Genomic DNA, 26,155 nt, shown 5'->3' with positions numbered 1-26,155 from the left:
CATGCATAATTAATTCATTTAAAAAAATAAGAAACTCATTACATGTAAATATAAAGAACATGTTTCTAGTTTCTATGAGAATATTATATTTTCCAGAACAAACAGTATTTACTAAGAAGAGAGTAAACAATGGTTTTTACATTTTTGCAGATCTCTTTAATCTTGAAATTAAGAGAAGATAGCTGAATTTACCTATCTACTTCTGAATTCAATTTGTTGCAATATGTTGTTTTGGTTGAAGTATGTGAAGAAATCTGGCCTCACAAAGATAAGTAGGTAGAGAAGGGGAGAATCTTTTAATAACCTTTTCAGATAGTTGTGGTGATGCTTTTTTGATATTACACCAAAATTCAAAAATGGTAGTGTTGGGAGCCAAGGGCAGGCCACCCCAAGATGGGCCACTTTTGCATGAAGATTATTTTGAGTTAAAAAGTAATAAAAAAAAAAAAAGTAATCAGGGGGGAAAAAAAGTAATCAGGGGCACCTGGGTGGCTCAGTCATTTGGGCATCTGCCTTCAGCTCAGGTCATGATCTTAGGGTCCTGGGATCGAGTCCTATATCAGGTTCCCTGCTCATGATCTCTCTCTCTCTTTCTCTCTCTCTCTCTCTCTCTCTCTCTCAAATAAATAACTAAAATCTCTTAAAAATTTTTTAATTTTTATTTATATTTATTATTTTTTAAAGATTTTATTTATTTATTCAGGAGAGACACCGAGAGAGAGAAAGAGAAGCAGAGACACAGACAGAGGGAGAAGCAGACTCCATGCAGGGAGACTGACATGGGACTCGATCCCGGGTCTCCAGGATCATGCCCTGAGCCCAAGGCAGGTGCTAAACCACTGAGCCACCCAGGCTTCCCTTTTTTAATTTTTAAAATAGAAAGTTATCAAAACCCAGCAGATTCAGGAAAAATTCTTTACGTCCCCCAACAACTGCCTAAAAAGAATTTAGGTAGAGAACTCTCTCCAGGAAAAGCATCACCACAATAGATCACTGCTTTATGATAGAAAGCAAGTATGGTGGACAGGGAGGAATCTGGCAAGGCCTGTTTGGCCAAAGGCCTCTCTTTTTTCCATTGTTTCTGAGTGGTCTAGCAAATATGTGTCTACCAAACATTTACTCTTTTTCATTCTTCCGGAAGCTTGTATTCCTTCCCTTTGAACACCCAGACCCCACCTCTTTCTTTTTAAGTTCAGAATGACATATATTCCTCATTTGCCTGGCTTCTGAATTTCCATGTTTGTGGAGATTCCTTGTACCTATGCTATTAAATTTCATTTTCTCCTGCTAATCTATCTCATGTCAATTTGATTCTAGGTCTAGCTAGAAGGACCTTGAAGGGAACAGGAATTTTTGCTCCTCAACAGTAGTTTATTAAAGGGTCATTGCAATGTGGAGTATGAAACCATATCAATGAACTTTTCATACTCTGTTATACTAAAATCCATTGATCTGGGGTGCCTGGCTGGCTTAGTCAGTCAGTAGAGCACTGGATGCTTGATCTTGGGGTTGTGAGTTTGAGTCCCATATTGGATGCAGAGATTACTTAAAAAATTAAAAATAAAAAAAAATTAATATAAAGAAAATCCATTGATCTGTCCTTCACCGTGAATAAGTCTTCTACTTGTGAGTGATTTTTAAAAAATATTTTATTTTTATTGTAAAGAGAAAGAGAGAGAGCACAAGTGGAGGGAGGGGTAGCCTCCTGAGCATGGAGCTGACATGGGGCTTGATCTTACGACCCTGAGATCATGACCTGAGCTGAAATCAAGGGTCAGAAGCTTAGCCAGAGTCAGAAGCTTAACTGATTGAGCCACCCAGGCTCACCCTCCATGGCCCATGAATGATTTAAAAACATCATGGGCCAGGCATTTGAAAAGTATTGGTTCATTGAGGGTTGCAGAATCTTTCAGTGTTGACCCTTCTCCTTACACAATATCCTATTGTTTAGCATCCCTACCAATCTTACCAGAAAAGCAAGCATTCAAGCTTTAGAAAGCTATGAAGTCCATGGCGAAGATATATGACTTTTCAAAATTCCAATTTTTGTTTCAAAGCTCAAATTTTACTGTTGACAACAGAACTATCATTTGTTTTCCTTGAAATGGCAAACTTGTTTCATTCATCTTTAAGGAAATGTCTGCCAAATACCAAGTCTGAGAAACTACAGTTTGCCAGTCAGTCATTCTTTTCAGTCAAAATGGTATTCTATGAAAAAAGCAGCTGACGCTGCTCATGGCTCAAACAATCACATGAGTGTGTTTCATGAGACAATCATGGTATTTTGTTACGCAAAAGTACTTTCTGTACCTGTAGGACCTTCCAGAAACAAATACCAAAGAGAGATTAGACGGGCATGATGGGAAAATCACCTGTGAAGGAAAAAGAGTGAGAGCTAGAGAAGAAAGGAGACTCTTGAGACCACCATGCTGGTCTAACGGGGGAAAGGAGAGAGGGGTGGAAACGTCTCAGCCTGCAGTGAGGCCAGTCAAGAGTCCTCAGGCCAAAGTCACCCAGGGTTAGAGGCCCATGTCTCTCAAGAATGGACTTGAGTTAGTGCTAGAGCATCAGCTGGGAGCAGACCGAGAGAAGCATGGCTTTGGCAAAAACAAGGTGGCGGAACTAGTGGACGGCAGACATTCCCCTGGAAGGAGATTTGAGGGGGGCCTTCTCATGGCTTCCCCAAGCTTTATGGGCACTTCCCATTTCATCACATCACAACCCAATAAAGATGTATAGGCAAAGGTTAAGGCTTAATAAAATTAATCATTTTTACTGTTCATCCCAAGATTTCTTTTAAAGACTTTATTTATTTATTCCTGAGAGACAGAGAGAGAGAGAGAGAGAGAGAGAGAGAGAGAGGCAGAGACACAGGCAGAGGGAGAAGCAGGCTCCATGCAGGGAGCCCCACATGGGACTCGATTCCCCGTCTCCAGGATCACGCCCTGGGCTGCAGGCAGCGCTAAGCCGCTGCACCACCAGGGCTGCCCTATCCCAAGATTTCTTAAGTGCAACTGGCTTTGTGTTCCCTGCAAATGTGTGGCAATGAAGAGCACAGTGACTACAAGTCCGCTTTGGTGCCACTGCCTGGATTCAGGCCAACGTGCCAGTAATTTTACCCAGCATTGCTTCTGCACTATCAGTGAAAATGTCAACTCAGAGAAAAAGGCACACGAAATCTCGATGTTACTATAAAAATGGCTTTGACCTTATTAATCCCCTGAAATGATCTCAGAGACCCCCTCAGTGATCTCTAGACCCCACTGGGAGAACCAGAGACTTAAAGATTGCAACCCCAGAATTGGAGGATGCTGGTTTTTCATTTTTGTTTTCCGTTTTTTTCTGGATAGTTCGGGCAAAAATCACAGGAAATCAAAAGATATTGATTTTCACTTGGGTCACATTCCTTCCTCTCCGGAATCAGTCACTGTGAAGAGGAGGGTGAGGTGTTCTGATTGGTCAGGCCTTGATCATGTGAACAGCTCTCCCAGCTGGATGGGATGTTTCTACCTGCCCAAATCACAGCAAATGGGTTCCCACCAGAAAGAGCAGTTCTCTCACAGGAAGAGGAGGGAATGGTCGCTACACAGGCAACACAACCAATCGTACAGTTCAATAGGGTAAGAATAGGTGTCTGGGCTAGGGGACAGTCCTGTTCCTGAGGGAGCCTGGGGCCAGGGTCAGGCAGGAGAATGGGTCACAGCTTAGGAGAAGGTGCTCAGGCAGCAGCCCAGCCCCTGCGGGCACCGGGGCCTGCAGCCAATTTGGCATCCGGAAATCAGCCCAGCAGGCAGGACCAAGTGAGCAGGGCTTGGGTTTGGTCAAATGGTGTGTACTTTCAGGGGCCAGGTGTGTTTTAGCGAATCCCATCAACAATACTGGAGCGGTGACTGCTGACATTTCCTATCTTGGTCAGGCCTGACTCAGGAATTGGAACCCAGTGGGCCCTCAGGGGTGGGGAGCCGGGCAAGGCAGAGGGGATTCACGTGTCAGAAGCTGGAGATGAGAATGACTGTCTCTACTGCCCATCTATCATAGACAGAGATTGCAGTTTTAAAATGGCATTGGTTCAAATGCAACTCTACCTGTCTAGCCTTCTCCACATTTACCTCTGAACACCTGCATCTTCTGTGTATCCTCAGTGTGACTCACTCAACTAATTAGCACTGAACAAATACAATCTAGCAGGATTACAGAACAGCAGTTCAGCTATTTACCTTCAATGACTAGCTCTTCTCTCTTGAAATATTCTCTTTCTTGGATCTCCTTAATGGCACTCTCCCAGGTTTCCTCCGAGAGATTCTCTGGCTACTTTTTCTTTTTTTTTTTTTTTTTTTGCTGGGCTTTGTCTTATTTATTTAACTTTTTTTTTTTTTAATTTATTTTTTTATTGGTGTTCAATTTACTAACATACAGAATAACACCCAGTGCCCGTCACCCATTAACTCCCACCCCCCGCCCTCCTCCCCTTCTACCACCCCTAGTTCGTTTCCCAGAGTTAGCAGTCTTTACGTTCTGTCTCCCTTTCTGATATTTCCCACACATTTCTTCTCCCTTCCCTTATTTTCCCTTTCACTATTATTTATATTCCCCAAATGAATGAGAACATATAATGTTTGTCCTTCTCTGACTGACTTACTTCACTCAGCTCTGGCTACTTTTTCTTAGACTCCTTTGCACGTCCTTAAATGATGCCACTCTTTGGGGGTGCTGTCATAAAACCCCCTTTCTTCTCAGTAGGCAATCTTATCTGTCCCCAAGCTCTCAGTTACTACCATATTTCTTTCTTTTTTCTTTTAAGATTTTATTTGTTTGAGAGAGAGTACAAGCAGAGGGCCTTGACCTCAGGACCCTGAGATCATGACCTGACTCAAAGTCAGATGCTAACCCCACTGAGTCACACAGGTGCCTCAACATGTTTCTTTCTTAAAACTGCTGCAGAACCTTCTCCTCCTTCCTGCAGCGTGCACAAACATTCATTGGGTGCTAAGTCCTCATCTACGCTTTCCCCAAGAACCTGAGATAATTGGAGTAATTGGTACACTACTGGCACCAAGGCCATCATAACTCCACACACGCATCAGAGCACTGAAATCAGGGCCTGTGGTCACCCAGATGTCAGACGGTCCTATCTATCTTTCAGACTGTCATTTAAGTGAAAATATTTATGAAGACATTAGGAGAGGATCCGACTGCAGCCCCCACACCCTGCGAATATGTGGTTGCTCCATAAAGTTCAGTTGAGTGTGTCCCTACAACGTGCCAGGCGCCTTTAGTAGGTGTCATGAAGCTGACCAGGGTGAGAGTCAGTGTCCCTCCTTGGGATGGGTGGGGGTGGGGCTGGAGGACAAGCAGACACATGACTGCAGGCAATAAATCTAAGAGCCCCACACTGGGGCTAGTCCTAGCAGGCTACTGAATGGTAAAGAATCCAAAGTATCATATGCATACATTTATTTTTTTTTCTTTTTTTTCATACATTTAAACACATGCAATTTTTCACAATGTAACATCCCTGAAGGCAGGCTGCATCTAACAAATGACTGGGTAAGAACACTTGGTTAGAATTTAATTGGCAGGTGTTTTTTCCTTCCTCCTAGAACAAAAAATAAAGCTGAAATTTACAATTGATGCTGTTTTAGATTAAAGGAAAAACGTTATTTGGGTCATTCAAAGAACAATGAGATCAAACATGTAATCGGTAACAATGTGTCCTTAAATCCCTGCTTCCATTTCTTTTGGCTTCTACCTCTCTAACACCTTCGAGCTGGCTGGATGCCTCTCTGCCTCCCCATCCTGGAATCTGTACTGTCCACAAGGACAAGTCAGAGCCTCCCTGACATCCTCCCCAGAAAGAGAACATTCCTTTCTTCCTCTCCCTCCTGCTCTTCCCCTCTCTCTCTCTCCCCTCTTCTCTGTGGGAGTCTGTCTCAGCCATCTGCAAAGAGTACCTTCCCAGCCCTGCAGACTGACCTGTCCTACCTAATAAGAAAGGAAGGGGCAAATGCTTGGTGGTTAGGCCGTTCTTTAGCAAGGCAAGGGAAAGAGACTTTGAATAATCCCAAAGGAACAACTCTTGGGCCAGGAGTGAGAGTACAGGCAGATAGATCACAGTGTGGGTGGAGACAGAGCTGGATGCACCCAGCTCCAAGGGGCAGGATAGGAGTGCTAACGATGATTGCACATACTGGGAAGGCTCAGATTTTTTTTTTTTAAGGCTCAGATTTTAAACCTCCACCTGTGACTATTGCTTTCCAGAAGCTTCACATACGTGTACATCTACAGGCACCCATGCACGCAGGTGCGAACACACATTGCACACGTGCACCTGAGCTCAAACAGTAAGCCCAGGCCTTTCTGTCCTATCTCATAGTGCCAGGAGGAGGAAGGCAGGGCCAGGGCAATGGCCTGTTTTCCAGGGAGGGAGGTCAGGAGGGCTGGCCTGAGGCCGAGGCACTACAGAGCTGGAGAAGCTGCTCCTCCCCACCCTCCCAAATACAAACAAATCACAACAGGCTGGTCAATGTGCTAAAAGAATGGCTGCCACTGCCTATCAGCTCTGGGGAGATGTGGCTTGTAAAGGTGGTCTCTAGAGAGGAGATCATGCTTCCCTAGGGTGTCAGGGGAAAAAAAAAAAAAAAAAACAGGGAAAAACCAGAGGGTTAATCTGCCGAGTGGGGAAGGAATGAAGGAACCCCACTTTGGCTGCCTGGTTGAGCCCTGGTGGTGGGGTCCTCAGCTTCCAAGTTGTCCAGCAGCCAACCGGAGTCTCAGGGTCCTTGTGGCTGAGGAAGATGTTGGGAGAACTTAGGGGGTCCCTGTTGGGAGGGTGAAGTGCATCCTGGCTGACTAGATCCTCCCTGCGTGAGCTGAATGCTGCTCCTGTGCCGGGGTCAGACACAAAGCTGGTACTGGACCTGCTGGGAGTCTGTGGCCCCTTAGGGAGCTGGGCAGCAGGAACACGGATAAGAAAGGGAGAGGCCGCTCTGGAGGCACTCACAAAGGAGCTGAGGAAATCTAGCGTCAATGCAGGTGGAGCCGAAGTTCAATCTGATCTGCAAATCCCGCCCCAGGGCAGAACCAGCTGGCTGCACCCGACTGTTGCCCAAGGTCTGCTCAGAGCCTGTGGGAAAACCAGGAAAGCTTTACTTAGGCAGTGGACTCATAGGACCTCTGGTAGGTGGGAAGGAGGAGCCCCGAGACTCAGACTCGTAAGAGGCTATTTCACCCCCCAGGGCTTGGGGAGCTGGGCCCACACTGAGCTTCCCGGCTTTCTTCTCAGCCCCTGTTCTCCGGGGATTCTTGGCTGCAGGGTGTGTGTGGCTGGGAATGGGTCAGGTTTAATTATTAAGCATCTAGCTAGCCTAATCAATCTAGATCAAGGTCTCTCTCTCTTCCCGGACTGTGAAATCCCCACTCACTGGGCTAAGCCCCTAGGGCTTTCTAGGTGCTAGGAGAGAAGGGTGTCAGGAGGCTCCCTGTAGCCCATGGGTCCTCAGGAGGAGTTGACTAGGTGTGGGCACCAGGGAGGCAGGCGTTGTTTCCAAGATGCAGGGTGAACCAAGGCCATCCATCCAGTGTTGACACAACTGTCACAAACCATGCTTTGTTCCCAGCTCTGCCTGGGAAGGTCCCTGAGAACTGGGTGGGCCTGGCCAGGTGGGGATGCAGAGTGAGGACAGATCGGTTTGGAGAAGGGATACTCCTGGGGACACAGAGGGTTGCGGCTGGCATAAGAAGCCCAGCTCTGTGGCCACAGAAGATTCCAACTGGTAAAAGGCCAAGCTTTGGGCAGTACAAACAGGATTTGTGTCTCCAACTGTCAGAGCTATGTCCCAGGCCTAGGTGGGTAGGCACCCTGGAGGGAAGGATGGACAAAGCCATGGGTGGGGTGGGGGAGGCAGGCAGGAGCTCCTACAGGCAGCTGGTGACTGGGCAGAGACTGGGGGCTCAGTTCTCCGTTGCTGCAACCAGTCCCAGGGGTGGCCAAGGAGGCTGCTCAGTCTTCAAAGAATCATCAGTACCTAATCTGCGGTGCGCCCAGAAGCAGCAGGACACACTCCCGGCCCTTGCAGATGCAAAGGCTAATGTAGAGACAAACCCATAAATTGATCACAAGGCAGCGTGACAAGGGCTATAAAAGAGAGAGGCTGTTGCCTACGTGTGTGGTGTGGGGAACTGGGTCCTGAGACACGGTGGGGGCGCAGAAACACCTGTGAGGAGGTCAAAGGGGGTCAAGAGAGACTTCAGAGAGAAGGTAACACTTCCCTGGCATGTTCCAGAAAGTCACCATTTGCCAGTAGAGAGAAAGGGGAGGGCACTCCAGCCAGTGGGAAGACCTTGTGCAGAACCAAGGAGCCAAGAAGGGCCTGTTCAGGACAGTGAGGCAGGGAGTGGGACCACCCCACAGCTGGGGGGCTGAAGGGTGTGTGCAGAGGATGCAGGCATTACGAGGTACCTTGCAGGGCCCGTGAGGAGCAGGACGCAGACACCAGGATGGCAAATGTAGCCCCAGCTGGGGGTGGTGGTGGTGCTGGGAATGAGCCCCCTCTCCAGATGGGCCAGTGGCTTGTAGCACCGGGTGGTGGGAAGTACTAGGACAGAAGGGCAGAGGCCCCCGTCCCTGGTGACCAATAGCAATTGGTTTTCCCCACCCCTCCATGGCTCCCTTTGGCTCCAACAACTTCAGGCAAGCACAAGGCACACATCAAACGTGCAGAGGGGCAGATGGAAGTGGCAGGAGGCAGACACTTGCCCAAGCCTGAGTAAATTCACTATGGCTCTGACACACGGAAGCAGGGTCCTGATTCCCAGCCCTGGAGCCTGCCCCTGAACTGGAAAGCTCTCTCCCTTGTTGCCTTGCAAACCAATAGGAAGTACCCCCCCCCCCTTACCCACCATTCCCAGGGTTGGTCCTTTCCAGACACGTTTGAGATGGCCCCAGGCTCAGTGATTCCCAATCAAGCTGGGTTTCCTCCTGGTTGTGCCACCCATGGGAGAAACCAGAAGAGTAAACGTCCACCAGTTCTGTCCCAGGACCCAGACCAACAGGATTACCACCCAGCGCTCTATCGTCAGGTGGGTGTGCAGGCCAATCTGGTGGCAGAGAAGACAGCAGCCTCCTCCTTGTCTTGTGCACTTGGCTCCTGGAAGCTCAACTAAGTAACAGGAGGAGCTGGAAAAACAAAACAAAACAAAACCCCACAAATTCAAGCCAGCACACTGGCCCAAGTGGGCTAGGCAGGCACACACAAGGTTCAGGTCTTTTGACGCTGGGAGAGGTCACCCTGACATCAGGAACCCCTTCACACAGGCCAAAAGTCATCTATTGCACTGTCTCCAGTGTTGGGCTGCCAGCTACCCAAGGACCTCCTCCAGGCCTCTCAGTGCCTCTGCCCACATCGTGTACAGTCCTACAGGAGAATTCTAGAATACAGAGTCAAGAATAATTTCCCCAGATAGACTGGAACACATTTTCTCTTCTAACAAGGAAAGCCACAGAACAGACCCTGCTTCCTCCTTTTGCCTTGGCTCCCAGGAGGCTCCCAGTCCAACGTCCTGCTTGTTCACCATCCCTCAATCAGCAGCCATTCTTGCTCACATCCTTCAACTTTTCTCAGTCCCCAATTTTTCTCTTGATTTAGGGGCACCTGGCTGACTCAGTTGGGAGAGCATCTGACTCTTGATCTCGTGAATTTGAGCCCCACTTTGGGTACCGAGATTACTAAAAATATAAACAAACTTTTAAAAAAATTCATTTTTTTCCTGTTGGTTTACTCTGGTCATACGTGGTCCGTGTTGTCTATTATCTCAACTTGTTGGAAAGATGTGGTAGTAAATAAACAATGAAGTTTCACTCAGGAAGGAGAGGTTGAAAGTGCAAAGTCTGGCCTGCATGCTGGGGCTGTGGGAAATCCCCTTTCGATCACACCTTGTACCCCAAATTACCCCAAAACAGAGAACAGGGTGCTTTCCTCTCCTCCCTGAAGCAGGAGAAACTGGAGCAGCCCCATCCCTGGACCCTGAGGCCACGCTCACCCCCAGATCCTGCTCCTCCAGGTGAACTGCTGCCTGAGGACAGGAAGAAACTGCTGCTTCGATGCCTGGGGCCTTCCTGCCAGTTTTTCTGTGCGATGGGTGGGGGCCTGCCTTTAGCTACTTTCTAGGGAGGGCAGGTGTTGAGGAGATCAGTTTCAGGACTTTAGCAATCCAGGTGTCAGTCATAAGACCGGAGTGGAGCTAAACTTGGCTCTGCAATCATCTCTACCCCATGGTGTCTCGTGGCCCTGGTTGAGAGGCTTTAGGGAGACATAGGAAGAGAAGGCCCCCATCCCGAGACAGCCAGTGGAGAAGGGTTAAAAGCATGGTTTAGAGTCACACGGACCTGGGTTTGAATCCCAACTCTGCCGTTTACTGGTCTCTGACCCCAGGCAAACCTCTGTGGTCCCTGAGCTTCATCTTGCCCATCTGTGAAATGGGAGACTAACAGTGCTAAGGCCAGGAGACAATGTCCCCATGGAGCACACACTGAGTGTGGCACGTAGACCTGCTCAATAGTCTCAGGGGCTAATATTGGTATTGGGGGGGCGCTCACAGGATTGGAGGAAGAGTTTGCGAAATTCAGGGTTCCTCACTGGCAGTGACATGACCCTGTGGGGTGCCCCTGTTCTGTGGGATTCCAGTCTCCCAGAAGACCTGCAGAGTGTGCACAGGGGGCCAGGGCTATCTAGGTTTCATGGAGCCTTCATAATAACCAGTGTTCTCAGCCATTAAAAAGGATAAAGAGACCATTGGAAAACTGACTTTTGCCTAAGCACAGTCAATATGAATCCAGCTTAAAAAAATCCTGACACATGCCCCAAACCCAGTCTGATGACCACCCCTGCCACCACCAGCTGCCACCATCTCCATTTGCCATGGCCATGAGGGTCCTCCGACCAGTCTCTTTCATGCTAGAGCCTCTTCTGCCTTGAATGGTCTCCATTCACATCTGGCCCGCCCTTCCCCCAGCAAAATAAACGCCCCTTCTATTCCAGGAGCTGCTGGGGAAGTCCCTGGTTGACTTCGAGGGAAGTGTTTTTCACAGCGTGAGCAGAGGATTTCACCGCACTGAATCACCCACAGGCTTGCTAAAATGCAAGTGTCTGCGTGCTCCCAAGAGCCGGCGAGAGAATCTCCACGGAGAGGCCAGGAATCTGTGTTTCTAACAAGTTCCCTCAGATGATTTGGATACACACAAAACGTTGGAGAGAGAGAGAGAGAAAGAAGAGGAAGAAAGACCAAGTGATCTGTCTTGAGTCTTCACTGAAAGTCAAATCCAACTAGGTTTAGGCCTAGAAAATTCATGAAGTAATCTAACTGAAAACAACCTATATCCCTGGGTGTCCCCAGCAGAACCACTCAGATCTGGATTCTAGACTAGATCTTATACTAATAAGCTGTGTTGCCTTGGACAAGTCACTTCTCCTCTCTGGGCCTTTGTTTTCTCACCTGCAAAAGGAAGGTCCAGGACCAAGGGGTCTCTGGGTCCATCCTGTTCAGACATGCTTAGAAATCAGGTTGGGACAGGCTGCTTTGTAGAATGTTGGGGGCAAGGCCAGAGGTCCCCTCACTGCCTTGGTGGAAGATAGACAGTTGCTATTGAGGTTGCCAGGGGGGCCAAGGTCAGTATCCAAGTGGTCTGGCCTAGCCAGGGACTATGGGAAGCAATATCAATGTCTATGCCATGGCAGAGCTGAACCAGGGGAGTCTGACATTCATCCTTGGGAAGAGGACTGAGCACAGGGACTGAATGTCAGGGCTCCAGCTTGGGACACTGGCTCAGAACCAGGTTCTAGGGTCTTTAAGAATATCAGAGAGAGGGATCCCTGGGTGGCGCAGCGGTTTAGCGCCTGCCTTTGGCCCGGGGCGTGATCCTGGAGACCCAGGATCGAATCCCACGTCGGGCTCCCGGTGCATGGAGCCTGCTTCTCCCTCTGCCTGTCTCTGCTTCTCTCTCTCTCTGTGTGTGACTATAATAAATAAATAAAAATTAAAAAAAAAAAAAAAAGAATATCAGAGAGAAAATGGGAGTGCCCAGGCAAGGGCGGGTGGGAGGACTGCAATTCAGGGGGTTCCCTGGCAGGACACCCCTGCCGCACAGCTCCAGGGAGTGCCATCTTACAGAATGCAAAGTGCACGATGGTCCCCCAGAGCTATGCCACGTGGCCTAACCTGAACTTGGCGCAGAGGACCAGCTCTGGTCCATTCACTACTTTGGCCAGCTGGGGCACAGCCAGCAGCTGCAGGGAAGGATGCTTCTCCACCCCTCCTGGTGGGAACTGGAGGCCTGAGCACACCTCCGGGATGGCCACAATAGGATGAGGGTGGGGCGGGGAAGCAGCAACAGGCTCGACAGGAACTTTCCTCAGATCTACAATCTGCTGCTACTAATTACAGGCGGCCCCACTCACTTTGCCCTCTGGGGCCAGACTGCCCAGCCCCTCCCCGTTTACTCAGGACCACTGCCAACAGGAGGGAAGGGCTCACAGAAGATTCCAGGCCGTTCAAAGGACTGGCCAACTGGGCCCCGGAGACTGGCCTTGTTTTGCTAGAAGAAATGGTTGAGAAAGAGCTTAGGATCCTGAAAGCAAACAAGGTTCAGTGGTGGGCAGCACACCAAGTGTTTTCATTAGCAATCACCTGAAATCTGAAATAACCCAGAGGGGATGCACACCATGAACCCCCTGGACGCCCAAGGACTCAAGTGCTGGGCCCAGCATCAACCAGCTCACAGCGGATGGTAGGGCCAGAAACGACCCACCCTGACCTGGTGCGGGACAATGGGGTCAGCCCAGTAGAAGACGACTTGGGATGCTGGGCAGCAAAACAAGGGGTTAAGAGGCCAAGGGACTTTTCTATCTGATCCTTCAAAGGGGACGGCAGTTCTGTACTTTCCCTGACTCGTCCTTCTGGAGGTTTACCCCTGAGAATCTCTGATTCCCCAGAGCTCCAGATGGAAGCTGTTGTGTCTTCTCTGTTCAACTCTTTAGAGACATTCTAGACTGCGAGAGGAGCCAGATCCCAAGCTCTGTGCTCAGCGAGCTTCCCCCAGCCAAATGTTGAGGGCTCCTTGCATGACAGCGACTCACAAGCTTTCAAATTCTCTTTATTAAAAATCTTTTTTTTTCTTCCTTTTGTAAAAACAAACACTTGCGGTCAGTTATACAGATCAGGAAAAGTGATGACGATTTATACGACACTCAACAAATTCCAATACTTTACAAGTTCAAACTTAAATTACCTAGTGTTTTTCTTCTTCTCATAAGCTCAAAAAGCAAACTCTGGTCCAGTTTGGGTACAATCTAACACACCACAGTCTCAGACTGTCCAAGAAAGGGCAGTAAAGGCTGTGTTCACACCAACATCAAATCTACCAAATTCTTTGGGAACACTGCCTGGATATACTTTATTTCAGGTGTCTTATGATGAAAAGAGAATTACCTAGGTCTTCTGTTACCTTAACCCAGGATACAAATGAATCTGTTGTTCAAGGTAGCAGATGCTCTTGAACAAGCTTTTTGGGGAGACACTTTGAAATGGTTGACAAACACTGAAGAAAAGCTTTAAAAATAAATCAGTATTTTCCTGGTTGCCTGTAATCTTGAATTGTGTATGACACATGTAGGAATAAAAAGTGCAAATTATAGAGTGGGTGAAGGACCATGCCAATGGAATTGTATAAAAATAAATAGAAATAAATACATATATATACACAGATACAGAATCTCAGATGATTTTTAAAGTGAAGGTTCTGATTGAATGCAGCCTTTCCTCAATCCCTCCCAGGGGTTCTCGCCAGCTTTCCGATATGGAGAAGGTCAGTCTATCAGCAAGGGAGCCATTGCGTTACTTGGGAATGAGGCTGTTTGAACAGCCCATCCTGATTTCCATGGAAACAGTGCTTGGGGGTGGGGGGGATGAGCTGGTGGGGTTGTCTTTTACTTTGCTGGGAAAAAAGACTGCCAGCCTCTCTGAAAATGCTCAGTTCCAGCCTGTGATGGAGGTGGTAGGCTCTTCCCAGCAAGGTTCCCAGGGAACTGGCCCTGGACATTCCCTGAGTGGGAAGAAAGACAAATAGGGCCAGAGGTTTTCCCAGAAATGGAGGAGGCCGGTCTCCAGAACACCAGGGAAGAACTGGTGGAGGCAGCTTGAGTTGAGCCACCATCTTCAGAGCCTATTCTCTTTGAGACACCAACCTTCCCGAGGCCCCCAGATGACCTCATGCCCTGGTCAGGCTTCCCACTTCCTCCAGCCTCTGATGGCGCCCAGGCTGGTCGGTCAGTCTCTGGGGTTTGCCTTGGCTGTTCTCTTTCACAGGTTCCCTGTAATTCCCTCTGCACCAGGGACCATGTGCCTCGAGGTTTACACAGGATCATTTTATGTTCTATACTTCCTTCTTCTCTGCACCTCAGATGCACTGATAAAATGTCAGTGTCGAACTCAATAATTTCTCTATTCTTTGGCCATTAGTGCAGAGGACAGAGTGTGCCGTATACACATCTAACCATTAAAAAATCTTATCTACTATAAAAAATGCAAAAACTAATATAAAACAAACAATCCCTTCCCAGTCTATCTGCGGTCAGGTACAGAAACACAGGAACAGCCTTCCAAGGGCTGGGCCAGGGAGGTAGCTGGGCTTGAGGAAGCAGCACAAGCTCCCCTCTGATCTTGTTGAGGTCTTCTCCGGGCTGTGACCCAGCCTCATGCCTCATCTCCCCCAGAACCTCTGCCCCACATGCTCCCAAAGGAACATCAGACTCCCTAGTCTGGGGCCTGAAGGCACTGACCTCCAGTATCAGAAAACCCTAGAGGAAAAAGAGTTCGGTTCCTCATGATATTGAACATCAAAGTCTGCACATGGGGCGCTCTGAAATGCCCTTGACGTCCTGCCCACCTACAACCTGGCAAGCCTCGGATGCTGCTCTTCACTCCTGCAGCCTTGCTCTTTCCTTAGCTTCTTCCCCCGCTGAGAGATAGTTTTAAAAACCATCCCACTGAGAGGCTGCTGGGAGCCCAAGCCCAGGTACCAAGAGTGAGTCCAGGACATTCCATTTCCCTGATCTGGTGTCTCTTGAGCCAACGCCACACGGGGCTGGGAGGCCAACATTCGACCCAAGCCCGTACCAACTACTGTTTTGGGTGAAGGGAGAAGATGCTACTGTTTTCATTTTTAATTGAAGTGAATCTATATCAAATTCATTGTCCAGAACAGAACAAACCATGGCACCTCCTGAAATCCTGAGGATGGAAATAAGTTTGGAGGGTGGAAATAAACTTTGGTAACAGAGCTTCCAAAATGAAAACTCTTTTCCTCCTCTGTGAAATTCATTACTTTTAAGGCATGAATCTGGTGAACTTCTAGAATAACTGAGAGGATGAAAGAGTTATTAAAAATGGGGGCTTTTCAAAAAGATGGTCCCGATGAAGGAACCCCCAGCCTCTGCCAGCTGGTGGTCCCGGGTGCCCCCTCTCCAGGCCCGCAGGACCCGATCAGCTCCCCACACTCGGGATGCCAGGCCCCCGAAGTGGTGCCTGACCCAGGAGCCTCCGTGAGATCTCCTCCTTGGTCGATCAGGCTGGCCTGACCTGTCCTATCCCGTCAAGAATTTGAACACTGAAAATCCCTGAGAAGTTGGATTTTATGAAAAATAAATGACCCTTGGCACAGAAGGTGGGAGAGAGGGAGGGAGGGGAAAGAAGACAGAAGTAGATTGAAGGAAACGAGAATCAATGGGGAGAGAGAGGGTGACCCTCAGCTGCTGGACACATCTGGTGACAGCTTCACGGGGGAGACGCTTCAAGGGTGTTTTCTTGAGTCTCCGAGAACAAGCCAGGGCGACACGGGCAGCCGGGTTTTCCTTCCTCTCTGGCGTTAGTTCCCGTCCCGGAGGTCAGGAAGGCCCCACCTCGAAGGCCCTCCTCTCCCGGCTTCCAGCAGCCACAGGGACATCAGGGCTTCTTCCTCTCAAAGTGTGGCACGATTCCGCCCTCCTCGGGCCTGGGGCTGCCAGGCCCCTCGGTCTCCCTCAGGCCCTCCTCGGCCAGCTGGGACAAGTACTTCTGTGGGGCGGAGACAGGGACAAAGGGAAGGCAGAGGGTCAGTAGGGCCCTGGCCAGAGAGGGGAGGGAAGAGGAGGGGCAAGGAGGAGGAGAGGATGGGAGGGGAGGAGAGGGGAGGGGACTGTGGGGAGGAGAGGAGAGGAAGGCATGTACCTGGGCCCCTTCTATCACGGCTCCCCATGAGTGGGACCCCCCCTTCCTCCCCGCCCCACAATCCTTCTGGGGCTTCAGGACCCATACTAAGCTCTGTCCTCTCTTCATGTTAGTTTACAAGTAACGCAGGGCTCTTGTAGAAAGCACGGATCCTAACAGCAGCGAACGCTTCCCAAGCCCTTATCCTGTGCAAGTGCTGTTCTGCTTTTCTTATAGGAACTAACTGAATTCTCACAACAACTCCACTTGTTTTCCAGAAGAGCCTCAGCACCCAGGGGCACACTGGAAGGCAAAGGGAGAAGAGGCCAGCTGGACCAACAGGGAGCAGAGAAGCGCTGTCCTCCGAGGATTGTGCAAGTCCGGCTGCAGCCTCTCGTGACACCCTGCTTCCTGAGTGCCCCGGAGGCCCATGGCTGGATTCCTGTTCTGTAGTTGGAGGCTGCTCCCCCCCGCCGCCCCCCACTCCCCCCAAACACTAGCTGCTATCACCGGCCCCTGGCCTCATGGCAGGCCACTCCTGGGATTCTAGATTCTGGGCAGTGAGACAGAACTAGGAAAGGCCTGGGGCCCCAGCAGGGTCCCCTGGTTCCCCAAGCAGCAGGGGGCAGTGCAAAGATCATTAGGTTAGGAGTCAGCAGGGTTGGGTCCCATGCCGTGGTCAAGGGTGTGGGCTCTGATGCCAGATGACCCGGGTTCAAATTCGAGCTCTCAGCAGACATGTCACCCAGACACTGTGACATCTGTGGAGTGTGGATAATAACAGAACTCCCATCATCAGGTGGCTGTGAAGTCGGCAGGAGCTACCATAAAGCACTTAGCACAGTGCCAGGCACAGAATAAGCACTCCGTAATGTTGCCCTTTGTCGTGAGTGGCATCAGCCATCTGACGCTGGGAAAGTCACTCATCTTGTCTCAGCCTCTGACTCCTAATCTGGTAAACAAGAGAAATGGTGCCTTCCTCCTTCAAGGGTGATGCTGAGGGTCAGACACGGTGATGCTTGCAAGATAACCTGCTCTCTCTAGACAAAGCTGGTTGGCTTGGCGAGGTGGGTGAGCCTGATGGGGAGAGCAGCAGACCAACGGTAGGTCCCTGTAGGCCGGGCTGCTGCTGGAGGGCCTGGTTTGTCCTCTACCTTATCCCAGGAAGGGAAGTGTGGGCTCACTCCTCTCTGGACCCGGAGCCAGGGAGGCATCCAGTTTTCCTATCAGGCACTGACTCCCAATGTTGCTTCAGGTCACTCTAGATGGGTTCTTGTAGGGCTATGAGCAGCAGTGGGGGCAGCAGAGGATGCACAGAGAGAAAGAGGGCTCCTTCCACCTGCTCCCCACCTCAAAGAGCAACCCCCCACCCTCACTTCAAGGCCTCCTGCTGGTGCTAAGTTTACAAGTTGCCTGACTTAGGTGTGAGTCAGCACCTGCTGCTCTGGTCTGAATTCTTCCTTTTTCACACATGTAACTTGGGGTAGTATGCGGTGGGCAAGGCTGTACTGACAAGAGACATGCTGTCCAAGCCACTGACAGAAACCTTATCTGGGAAGCCCATGGTGGAGGCTCTCAGCTCCCCAACAGGTGTGCTAGAGAAACCTGAACTGCACTTGGCAGGCCTAAATGGCTTAGCCCATGTCTGGCCCTGACGTGCCTGGGGACTGCAGGAATGGCTCTGGCCTGCTATGGGGAGGTGAGTCCGCCTGGGGCTTTCGCCCATAGGCCCAGAACGCAGTGTAGTCCACTGCCCTGGAAAAAAAATACAGGATTTAGAATTAGAGGCCCTGGCAAGTCTGTACTCATCCTAACTTCTTGAGTGACCTTGAGCTGTGTGGTCTCCTTGAGAGCTACATGACCCAGGCTGAAAATGCCACATGAGATCAAAAGCTCTCACGCTGAGGTATCAGAACCTGTTAGAAAAAAATTTTTAAATGAGGATTTTCAGGCCTCGCCCTAGAGAGAATGAGTAAGCAGATGTAAGGTGGGTCCAGGAAGCTCCATTTTTAAAAGATGCCAGCTGCTATGAGGACCACAGTTTGGGTAAATCAGGAATAGATCATCTCCAAGACTCCATCCAGCCCTGCCATTCTATAGGTTTTATATTGTTGGGGTGGGGGATGATGATGCCTTCAGGGACGATGGCCGCACTCCGCTGGCTCTGCGAAGCCCAGTCTGAATCCTTGGTCTGGCCATGTTGGGCCTTCACTGTGCTCCTTTAGGAGAGGCCAGGACTTGGACCTGGGGCCCCATAGCTTCCTTGGTCACAGAGCAGCTGCTCCCCAGAGGGAAATCAAGAGGCTTAAATGACATGAGTCCACACATAGCCAATGACAATCCTGCAGATGGTGACACAGGCCATGCCATTATGGGTGTTGGTTTGCAAGATCAGTAAAAAAAAAAAGAAAAAAAAAAAAAAAAGTAAAGTGATAAAGAATTAGGCAATCTGTTCCCAGGCCTGGTAATTCACCATCTGCATGGCCTTGGACAAATCACATAGCTTCAGTTTCCTTAAGTATAAAACTAGACTTGGCCTATATCTGAGTTTCTTAACTAGGGATGCACATTCGAATCACATGGAGAACTTTCTCAAATCATGTATTCCTGGACCAGCACCCCCCATCCTAACTGAATAGCATATATATATATATATATACATATATACTTTCAAAACACTGTCCAAGTGATCTATTTCACATCTCTGGTTGAGAAACTCTCAATCAGCCACTCTAACAACTTAACTGAGACAACGATGCCTGCTCTGGAATTAGGGCATGCTGCTACCACAAGGGTCTGCCGCAGGGGAGGCCTTAAGTGTCTAAAAACTAGTCTGACTCCTTGTACTAAAAACAGAAAGTGCCTTGGAATACTTATCCCTGGGCATCTGATACACCATGCTTTTCATTAAGTTACTACACCCCAGAAGTTCCAACACGCTACATGTTAGCTAGGTATATATCATAGAGCTTATTACCTACTATCTGTCATCGATTCTAAGACAAGGCTTTTTTCCCCACACACATTAACATCTCTGAAATTGAGATGCATTTTACAATTGATGGAGTCTCAAGGTTTACTTTGCAATATTTTTTTTTCTGTTGGTATAAAAAAAATGGTAGTGTGTCTTACAACTGCTGGCACCTTAGGTCGGATGAAACACAGTATAGAAAGTATTTTTTATATGTCATGTTACTATACCATAAAACATACTTATTTTATTTATTACCTATATACTATACTATACTATTGCCTATACTAGACTAGAAGCTTCAAGAGGGCAGGGATTTTTATCTTTGTGTGTGTGTGTGTGTGTGTGTGTGTGTGTGTGTGTCTTGTTGTTGTTGTTGTTTTATCTCTAGGGCATAGAACAGTGTCTACTACCCAGTATGCCTCTGATAAATAGTTGCAGTATGGATGAACATTTAAATAGAATATAATGGTGATTTTTATTCCAGCAAACAGGGATACTGCACGGGGGAATGGAAACAAAGGGAAATGTCTGCATCTGGAACATCCGGGTTTTGTGAAAAGGGGTCAACGTCAAACACGGGCCAGGTGATCACTAACTTGAGTTAGGTCAGAGGGAGAGGCAGATACCCCCAAACCTGATCCAAACAGAATGTTGTAAGTACTCCAGTGGAGACAGATACTCCAGTGGAGACAGATGCTGTGAGAACAGAGGGAAGGCAGCCACCACGTGGAGCAGCCTGGTGGAGCTGGGCCTGGGGAAAGAGCCGTTCTCCACGTGGTGGAAGGAAATAGATAACTCCCAGACACACAGACCGGGGAGCCCCGGGGCCAGGGCAGGGAAGGCTCTGGTTACCTGTAAGTTCCTATAGTGGACGGTGCTGCGACAGTGGTTTATCTTCGCCATCTCCTCGCTCGTGTAGAACAGCCCACAGAGCTTGCAGTAAAACCCAGTCCTGGGCACCACGAACTCCACCCCTGCAGAAGGATGGGGGATGGACAGGCAGGACTTAGGAAGGCCACGTGAGACCCCTGTGGTCCTGCCAGCCGACAGGTGGAAATGAGAGCAAAGAGCTCCATCCCTCGCTTGCTGTTGACTTTGGCTGGTTATGGAGCTTCTGCAAGCCTAGTTTCCTCATTTGCAAAACAAGCCTGAGAATAGTGTCGACTGCATTCACAGGTCATTGCGAAGAAAGGGACGCACTCCCTCAGGGGTGACGGGGTGCTTCACAATTCTCAACTCTGCAGCTGCTCCTGGGAACTAGGCCCAGACTCTCCTGTTATCAGCCTGCTTCCAGGGAAAGCAGGAGGAAGGAGGCTTCTTACATTTCACTGGTTGGTTTTCGTTTCTGCATGTCGTACCCTTCTCTGTAGCTGTTACGGCCAGGACTCTGGAAAGATGCTCTCATTTTAGTTTGTTTTAGAATTCTACTCATTCAAGTCATTAGAATCATCCTAATGACTTTACTAATGACATCTAATATTCATCAGAGTCATTCCAATCAAAATATTTTCTTCCATACTACCCTATATGCAGAGTGGCCTTTGGGGGGGGCAGTTTTCATCATACCCCAAGTACAGTTGTCTCCTCCCTTTTTCATGCAATCATGCATCATAAACATTTTCCATCCTCCAGACTTTACATCTGAAGCACCCATCAGTAGCATTTTATTTATGATTCGCTAAATAGAAGTCACAGGATTCTGGGAGGCCTTTTAATTTTGAGGAAAGGAAATAGTGCCCTGAGGACCAAAGAAGTGACAGTGACACAGACCAGAGGATTCACCTTCGAAGGGATGATGGCTACTCCTGCTTTTGCCCAGGTGTTCTGAGGGTCACCCTTCTCTTCTCGAGGCCATGGTCACCAGAGTGGAGAGGGCACAGACCAGACTCTAGGCACCTGAGGAGGCTGGGGAGTCAGCTGAAGGCCCCTGTTTCAGGGGGCGGGGGGGTTGCTGCTTGGTTCCAACCCATTTTGGAACTACAGATCAGGGCTGGCGGCTCAGAACATGCATCCTTCTTGCAAACTGGGGTGCCTTGAGGGTCCTCACATGGACACTTAAGCCAGGCCTCGCTGCTGCCCTGTTGGCGGGCTGGGGTTATGGGAGAACCGCAGTGGGGGGGTGGGAGGGACCCGCTGCTGCTGGCAGAGAGGGAGAGAGGCCAGGTCTCCATCAAGGCGCTGCGTGTGACCACAAGTCTGGGCTTCCTTCACTTGCATCCCCCCCACCTCCTAGGAGACTGAGCTAAGTGCACCGGAGACCCTGTCATAGAACGGCAGCTTAGACTTGTAATTACGGGTGTTTTTTCTTTTATTTATTTCAAAAGAGCCACTTATCGGTATGCAGTGGCAGGCCTGAAAGGAGGGGGAGCCCGGGAGGCCAGCCCAAGGCCTGCCTTGACTGATTGCTCCTCTGTGGTTTGGGGCCTGGTTTTGGCAGCCTCCTCAGCCAGTTTTAACTGCCACGTAGCTCTAGCTCCTCTAGCTCGCTGCCCTGCCTACAGCAGTCCCCAGAAGGGAGGGGGCCTCTCTTGGGCCAGCTGCCCAGAAAGAGGCTGTGTCCCTCCCCCTCATCCCCCTCATCCCACCCCCACTGCAAAAGACAGAAAAGCTCCCTCCCCCACCCACCGCCTGTGGGTGGCCAACTCGCCCCTCCACCTCACACACAGGCAGGTGGCAAGGGAGCATGAAGCAATGCCTTTGTCCTCTGTTCCCACAGGCTAGTTTCCTCCTGCTGTGCTCTATAGGGAGCAGATGCCCACAAGAGACAAGATAAAGGCAACTGGAAAAGGAGAAGCACCCTCCAGAGGCCACAGGGAGCAGAGAGAAGCCCATGAGCAGAGCCGCTCCCTCTAGCCTACCCCAGACCCCGCAGGAGGGGCCAGTTGGGTGGTTTCACTGCAGAACCCCAGTTAAGGCCTCCAGCATCCTCTAAGTTTTCCAAGAGGCCTTCCAGCCCCTGTCCTGGGTCCCCAATAAGGGATGCCACTGCCTCAGAAGCCGCCACGGGGTGTAAAGCAGGGCCCAAGCTGGCAGCTGTGGGACTCTGGGTGAGATTTCACTAGAACAAAGGTTTCTACTGCCAAAAAAAAAAAAAAAGTTTGGAAGCCACAGTATAGTGGAGAGAAAATGGAATTTAGAGTCTGAAAGATCTAGCTCTTTTACTTGCACTGTGTGACCTTGGGTATATAATTTAAACTCTGAGATTAGTCTCCTCATCTGTAAAATAGAAATAATACTACCACAAAGGGTGTTATGGGAGGCATCTATCATTTGCCTGGTGCTCAAAAAATATTAGTTTCCTGACGAGTGTCAGACATTTCTCCACAGAGGCCTTCTTGCCCTCTAACCAGGGCGGCCTGGAGAACTCAGGCTCCGAAAGTTGGCAGCTACTGTTCCCCGCCCCTGCCCGGCACCCAGTGGCTGGTCAGGCAGTACTTGGCGGTTAAAAACACTGAGGAAGGAGAAGCCTGAGGAGGATCCCTGAGTAACTGGGTGTTGCCATGGGCACTACCCGCCAACACCACCTCAGGACACCTCTGGAAAGTGAGGGCCATGAGTGAAGCTATAGTGTCAAGAAAATGGTCACTGCCCCAACCCGTGCAGAGCCACTCTGTCCTCCCATTTTTCAGCCTCTATTAAGCATGACAATTAAAGCTGTAGTTGCTTTCTAATAATAGCTCCTGGCCTGGGTAATTATAACTCCATCATCCTAGCAAAGACTGCAATGGGTAGAGGGGGAGTTTGCGCGTTGCAGGCAATGGCCTTTGGTTCTGGAAATGCGGGCCTCGGCAGACTCGGGCTGGCTGGGGTCACCCAGAGCTGGTCTGAAATCCATGGCAGTGCCCTCTCTCCATGCCACTCCCCCCATGTCCACCCCAGTCCCCGAGCAATGGGCCTTCATCCCCCTTCACTCCGGATCCTTGGCACTCCCCCCATTCGTCTCCCTGCTCTTCATAGGGACAAAGCCTGAAAGCTGTTCCCTACCTCCAGAGAAGTCTCTGTAGGAGTGATGGATTCTGGAGTATAAAGGTCCTGCAGCTCCAGTGAGAGGAAATGGCAGCACTCAATAACTACTTCATGAATGAGTAATAACAGTAGAGAACCCTCCTACTGGAAGATACTAAGACCCTACGAGTACTCACTCATTTCTTCCTCACACTAACTATACATGATAGGCTTCTATTATTACCCTTACTTATTGATGAAGAAAGTCAAGAAGTCAATGAGGAGCGGTGAAAGAGGTTGCTCTTTGATCCCCAGGCAGCTAAGATTTGAACCCGGGGAGTCAGATTCCACAGTCTGTGCTCTTAACCACTGCACAAAAATTGCCTTTCCTACATTGTGCTTCCTGAACCAGAGGAACAGGAGGGTGGAGTGTCTCAGATTAGAAACCCTGAGCTCTGACCTGAACATGCTGTGTGATCTTGGGTAAGTATCTGCCCTTGTTTCCTCTTCTGTCAAATGTGGTAAATGGTATCGTACCCCCACCCACTGAGATCGATAAGATACTGGGTCTTAAAGCTCACCCGAAGACTACCTGCAACACAAAAGTACAATCTGTTATAACCCCAAGCTGGAAACAACCCAAATGCCCATCGAGAGGTAAATGAATAAACAAAATGTGGTTTACCTGTATCCACAATGCAATACTCCTCAGCTGTATAACTCCTGATATACCCAACAATTATCAGTGAATCTCAAAATCACTATGTCGAGTGGATGAAATCAGGCAACACAGAATATTCTGTATGCTTCCCTTTGGATTCAAACTAATATTTAGTGACAGAAACACCCAGTGGTTCCCTGGGGGCTGAGGTATGGGAAGGGAGGGATTACAAAGGAGCTTCAGGGAACGTGAGAGGTGATGAATATGTTCACTGTGTTCCTGTGGTAATGGTCTCATCGGTGGACACATATATCAAAATTGATCAACCATACACTTTAAACACGTGCACTTCATAACATCAATTATACTTCATTAGAGCTGTTTTTAAAAAGCAGAATGAGATCCCATTTTCCTAACAGGTTGGTAAAGATTTAAAACTGATAACGTCTGATACTGGTAAAGGAGAAGAGAATGAGAATTCTCGCTCTGGAAGTGAAAACTGGTATCATCTTTTTAGAGTGCAATTTAGCAGCAATTATGAAAATGTGAAATGCAAATATACACACCACCACAACCCCTACCTCCCCCATATCCCCCACCGTGGCCCCCCAATCTGGAATGCTGTTCTGCAGAAACCCTGGCACACATACAAAGGTGACAACATGTTTGGAAGGCAGCAGATCCTAGAGGTAGCATGGCCCTATGAGTCAAACTATTGGGATTTGAATCCTGACTCCAGTGTTTGCTAATCATCAGCTTTGTAATCCTGCATCTCAGATTTCTAAAATAAGGATAAAAATATTACCTACCTCATAGGTGTTTTGAGAGAGTTAAATAATGAAGTAATAAGCACTAGAAATGGTGCCTGCATGGTAAATGATAAAGATAAAAACTTAACTATTACAGTATTTTAACAATGGGGAAAAAATTGAAAACATCTTAAATGTTCACGGGTAGAGAAATGGATAAGTAACTTATGGTACATCTTCTTGAATGGATATTTGCAATGGTTAAAAAGAATGCATTGTCTGTGTAGTGATGTGAAGAGGTCTCTAAGTCCCCCTGTTAAGTTAGAAAAGCAAACTGTAGAATACTCTGCACGTGGTGTGACCTAGACTCTGTGAGTATGACCGTGACTACCTTTGGAGCAGGGGAGAAACTGGAGGGAAGAGATACAACATTTAACATTGACTTAACATGGCCCTTAATTTTTTTTTTTTTTACATTTGTCATAATAATCTTTCAAACTTTTTGGAATGAAAAACAGTTAAAAAAAAAAAGACATGAATTACAAGGTAGTAGAGCTTATTCTTAATTTTTCCCTGTGTATGTCATACAGATTCCAAGTTCTTGGATGCCAAGAGACTTGTGTTACATTTCTCAACTGCCCCAGAGTGTTTTGCATGGTGCCATGCTATCTAGAAAGTGCTGCTCAGTAAAAACGGGTAGTCTGTGACAATGAAACATGTGAAGGGCAGAAACAGTGAGAAAAGTTTAAAAGAAGATGAAAAGAAAAAGAGAAGCCCAGGACACCTGGGTGTTCAGTTGGTTGACTATCCGACTCTGTATTTCAGCTCAGGTCATGATCTCAGGATTGTGAGATCAAGCCCCTCATCAGGCTCCACACCCAGCATAGAGCCTGCTTAAGATTTTCTCTCTCTCTTTTTGCCCCTTCCCCCTCTAAAAAAAGAAAGAAAAAAGAAAAGAAAAGAAAGAAAAGAAAAGAAAAGAAAAGGAAAAGAAAAGAAGAAAAGAAAAGAAAAGAAAAGAAAAGAAAAGAAAAGAAAAGAAAAGAAAAGAAAGAAGAGAAACCTGATGGAAAGGGTGAGTCTCCATACTGACCAGCCCCTCCCTGAGCGAGTAGACATGTGGTCACAGTTCCTCACATAACTAACCCACCTTTCTCTCATTTCCTTGCAACGCTTTCCCAAATGACACTTTCCCAAGCTGTCTCTCCAGTGGCTGCTACCACTCCTTTGTCTCATTGCTTTCCAACCTCTCACGGTCAATGGAAAGACTCATAGATGACTGGAGTGGTCATCGGGTCATCAGGTTAGCGGTGGTGTCAGAAGCTCCAGGGACACTTCACTCCCTACTCTGAGACTCTATTACCTCTCCCCTTTGAAAATGTGTCCGAGATAATCCTATCATTAATCTCCCTTCCCACTCATCCCCAACACTTCCACTACTGAAAGACCACTGACTCTGATTGTTTCCCACACTGCAGGTGAGTAAGTAAGGCTCAGGCACCCCCACCATCATTCCTTGGGAGGCCTCTGCATTTGCACAGTCCCTGCCCAAGGCCTGAGCCACCCCCTGCTAGGTTCCTCCCCTGCCCC

The 26,155-nt window shown here is 48.7% G+C and overlaps 1 protein-coding gene across 3 annotated transcripts in view; it reads right to left on the bottom strand.

Moving 5' to 3' along the window:
• Positions 1 to 13,129: 13,129 nt before the first annotated feature.
• RBM20 (RNA binding motif protein 20) overlaps positions 13,130 to 26,155 on the bottom strand; it is a 70,947-nt gene continuing 57,921 nt past the window's right edge. For all 3 annotated transcript variants that reach the window (XM_038578771.1, XM_038578773.1, XM_038578774.1), the window contains exons 13-14: positions 20,063 to 20,184; positions 13,130 to 16,104 (exon numbers count right to left, since the gene is read on the bottom strand). In XM_038578771.1, the coding sequence (XP_038434699.1) occupies positions 15,994 to 16,104; positions 20,063 to 20,184 (233 nt within the window). In that variant the 3' untranslated portion in view covers positions 13,130 to 15,993. The remainder of the gene's footprint in view (positions 16,105 to 20,062; positions 20,185 to 26,155) is intronic.

The sequence above is a fragment of the Canis lupus genome, chromosome 28 (assembly GCF_011100685.1).
Source record: "Canis lupus familiaris isolate Mischka breed German Shepherd chromosome 28, alternate assembly UU_Cfam_GSD_1.0, whole genome shotgun sequence".
Taxonomy (NCBI): Eukaryota; Metazoa; Chordata; class Mammalia; order Carnivora; family Canidae; genus Canis; species Canis lupus.
Note: the sequence above shows the minus strand (reverse complement) of the source record. Positions and strands in the feature narration are given on the sequence as shown.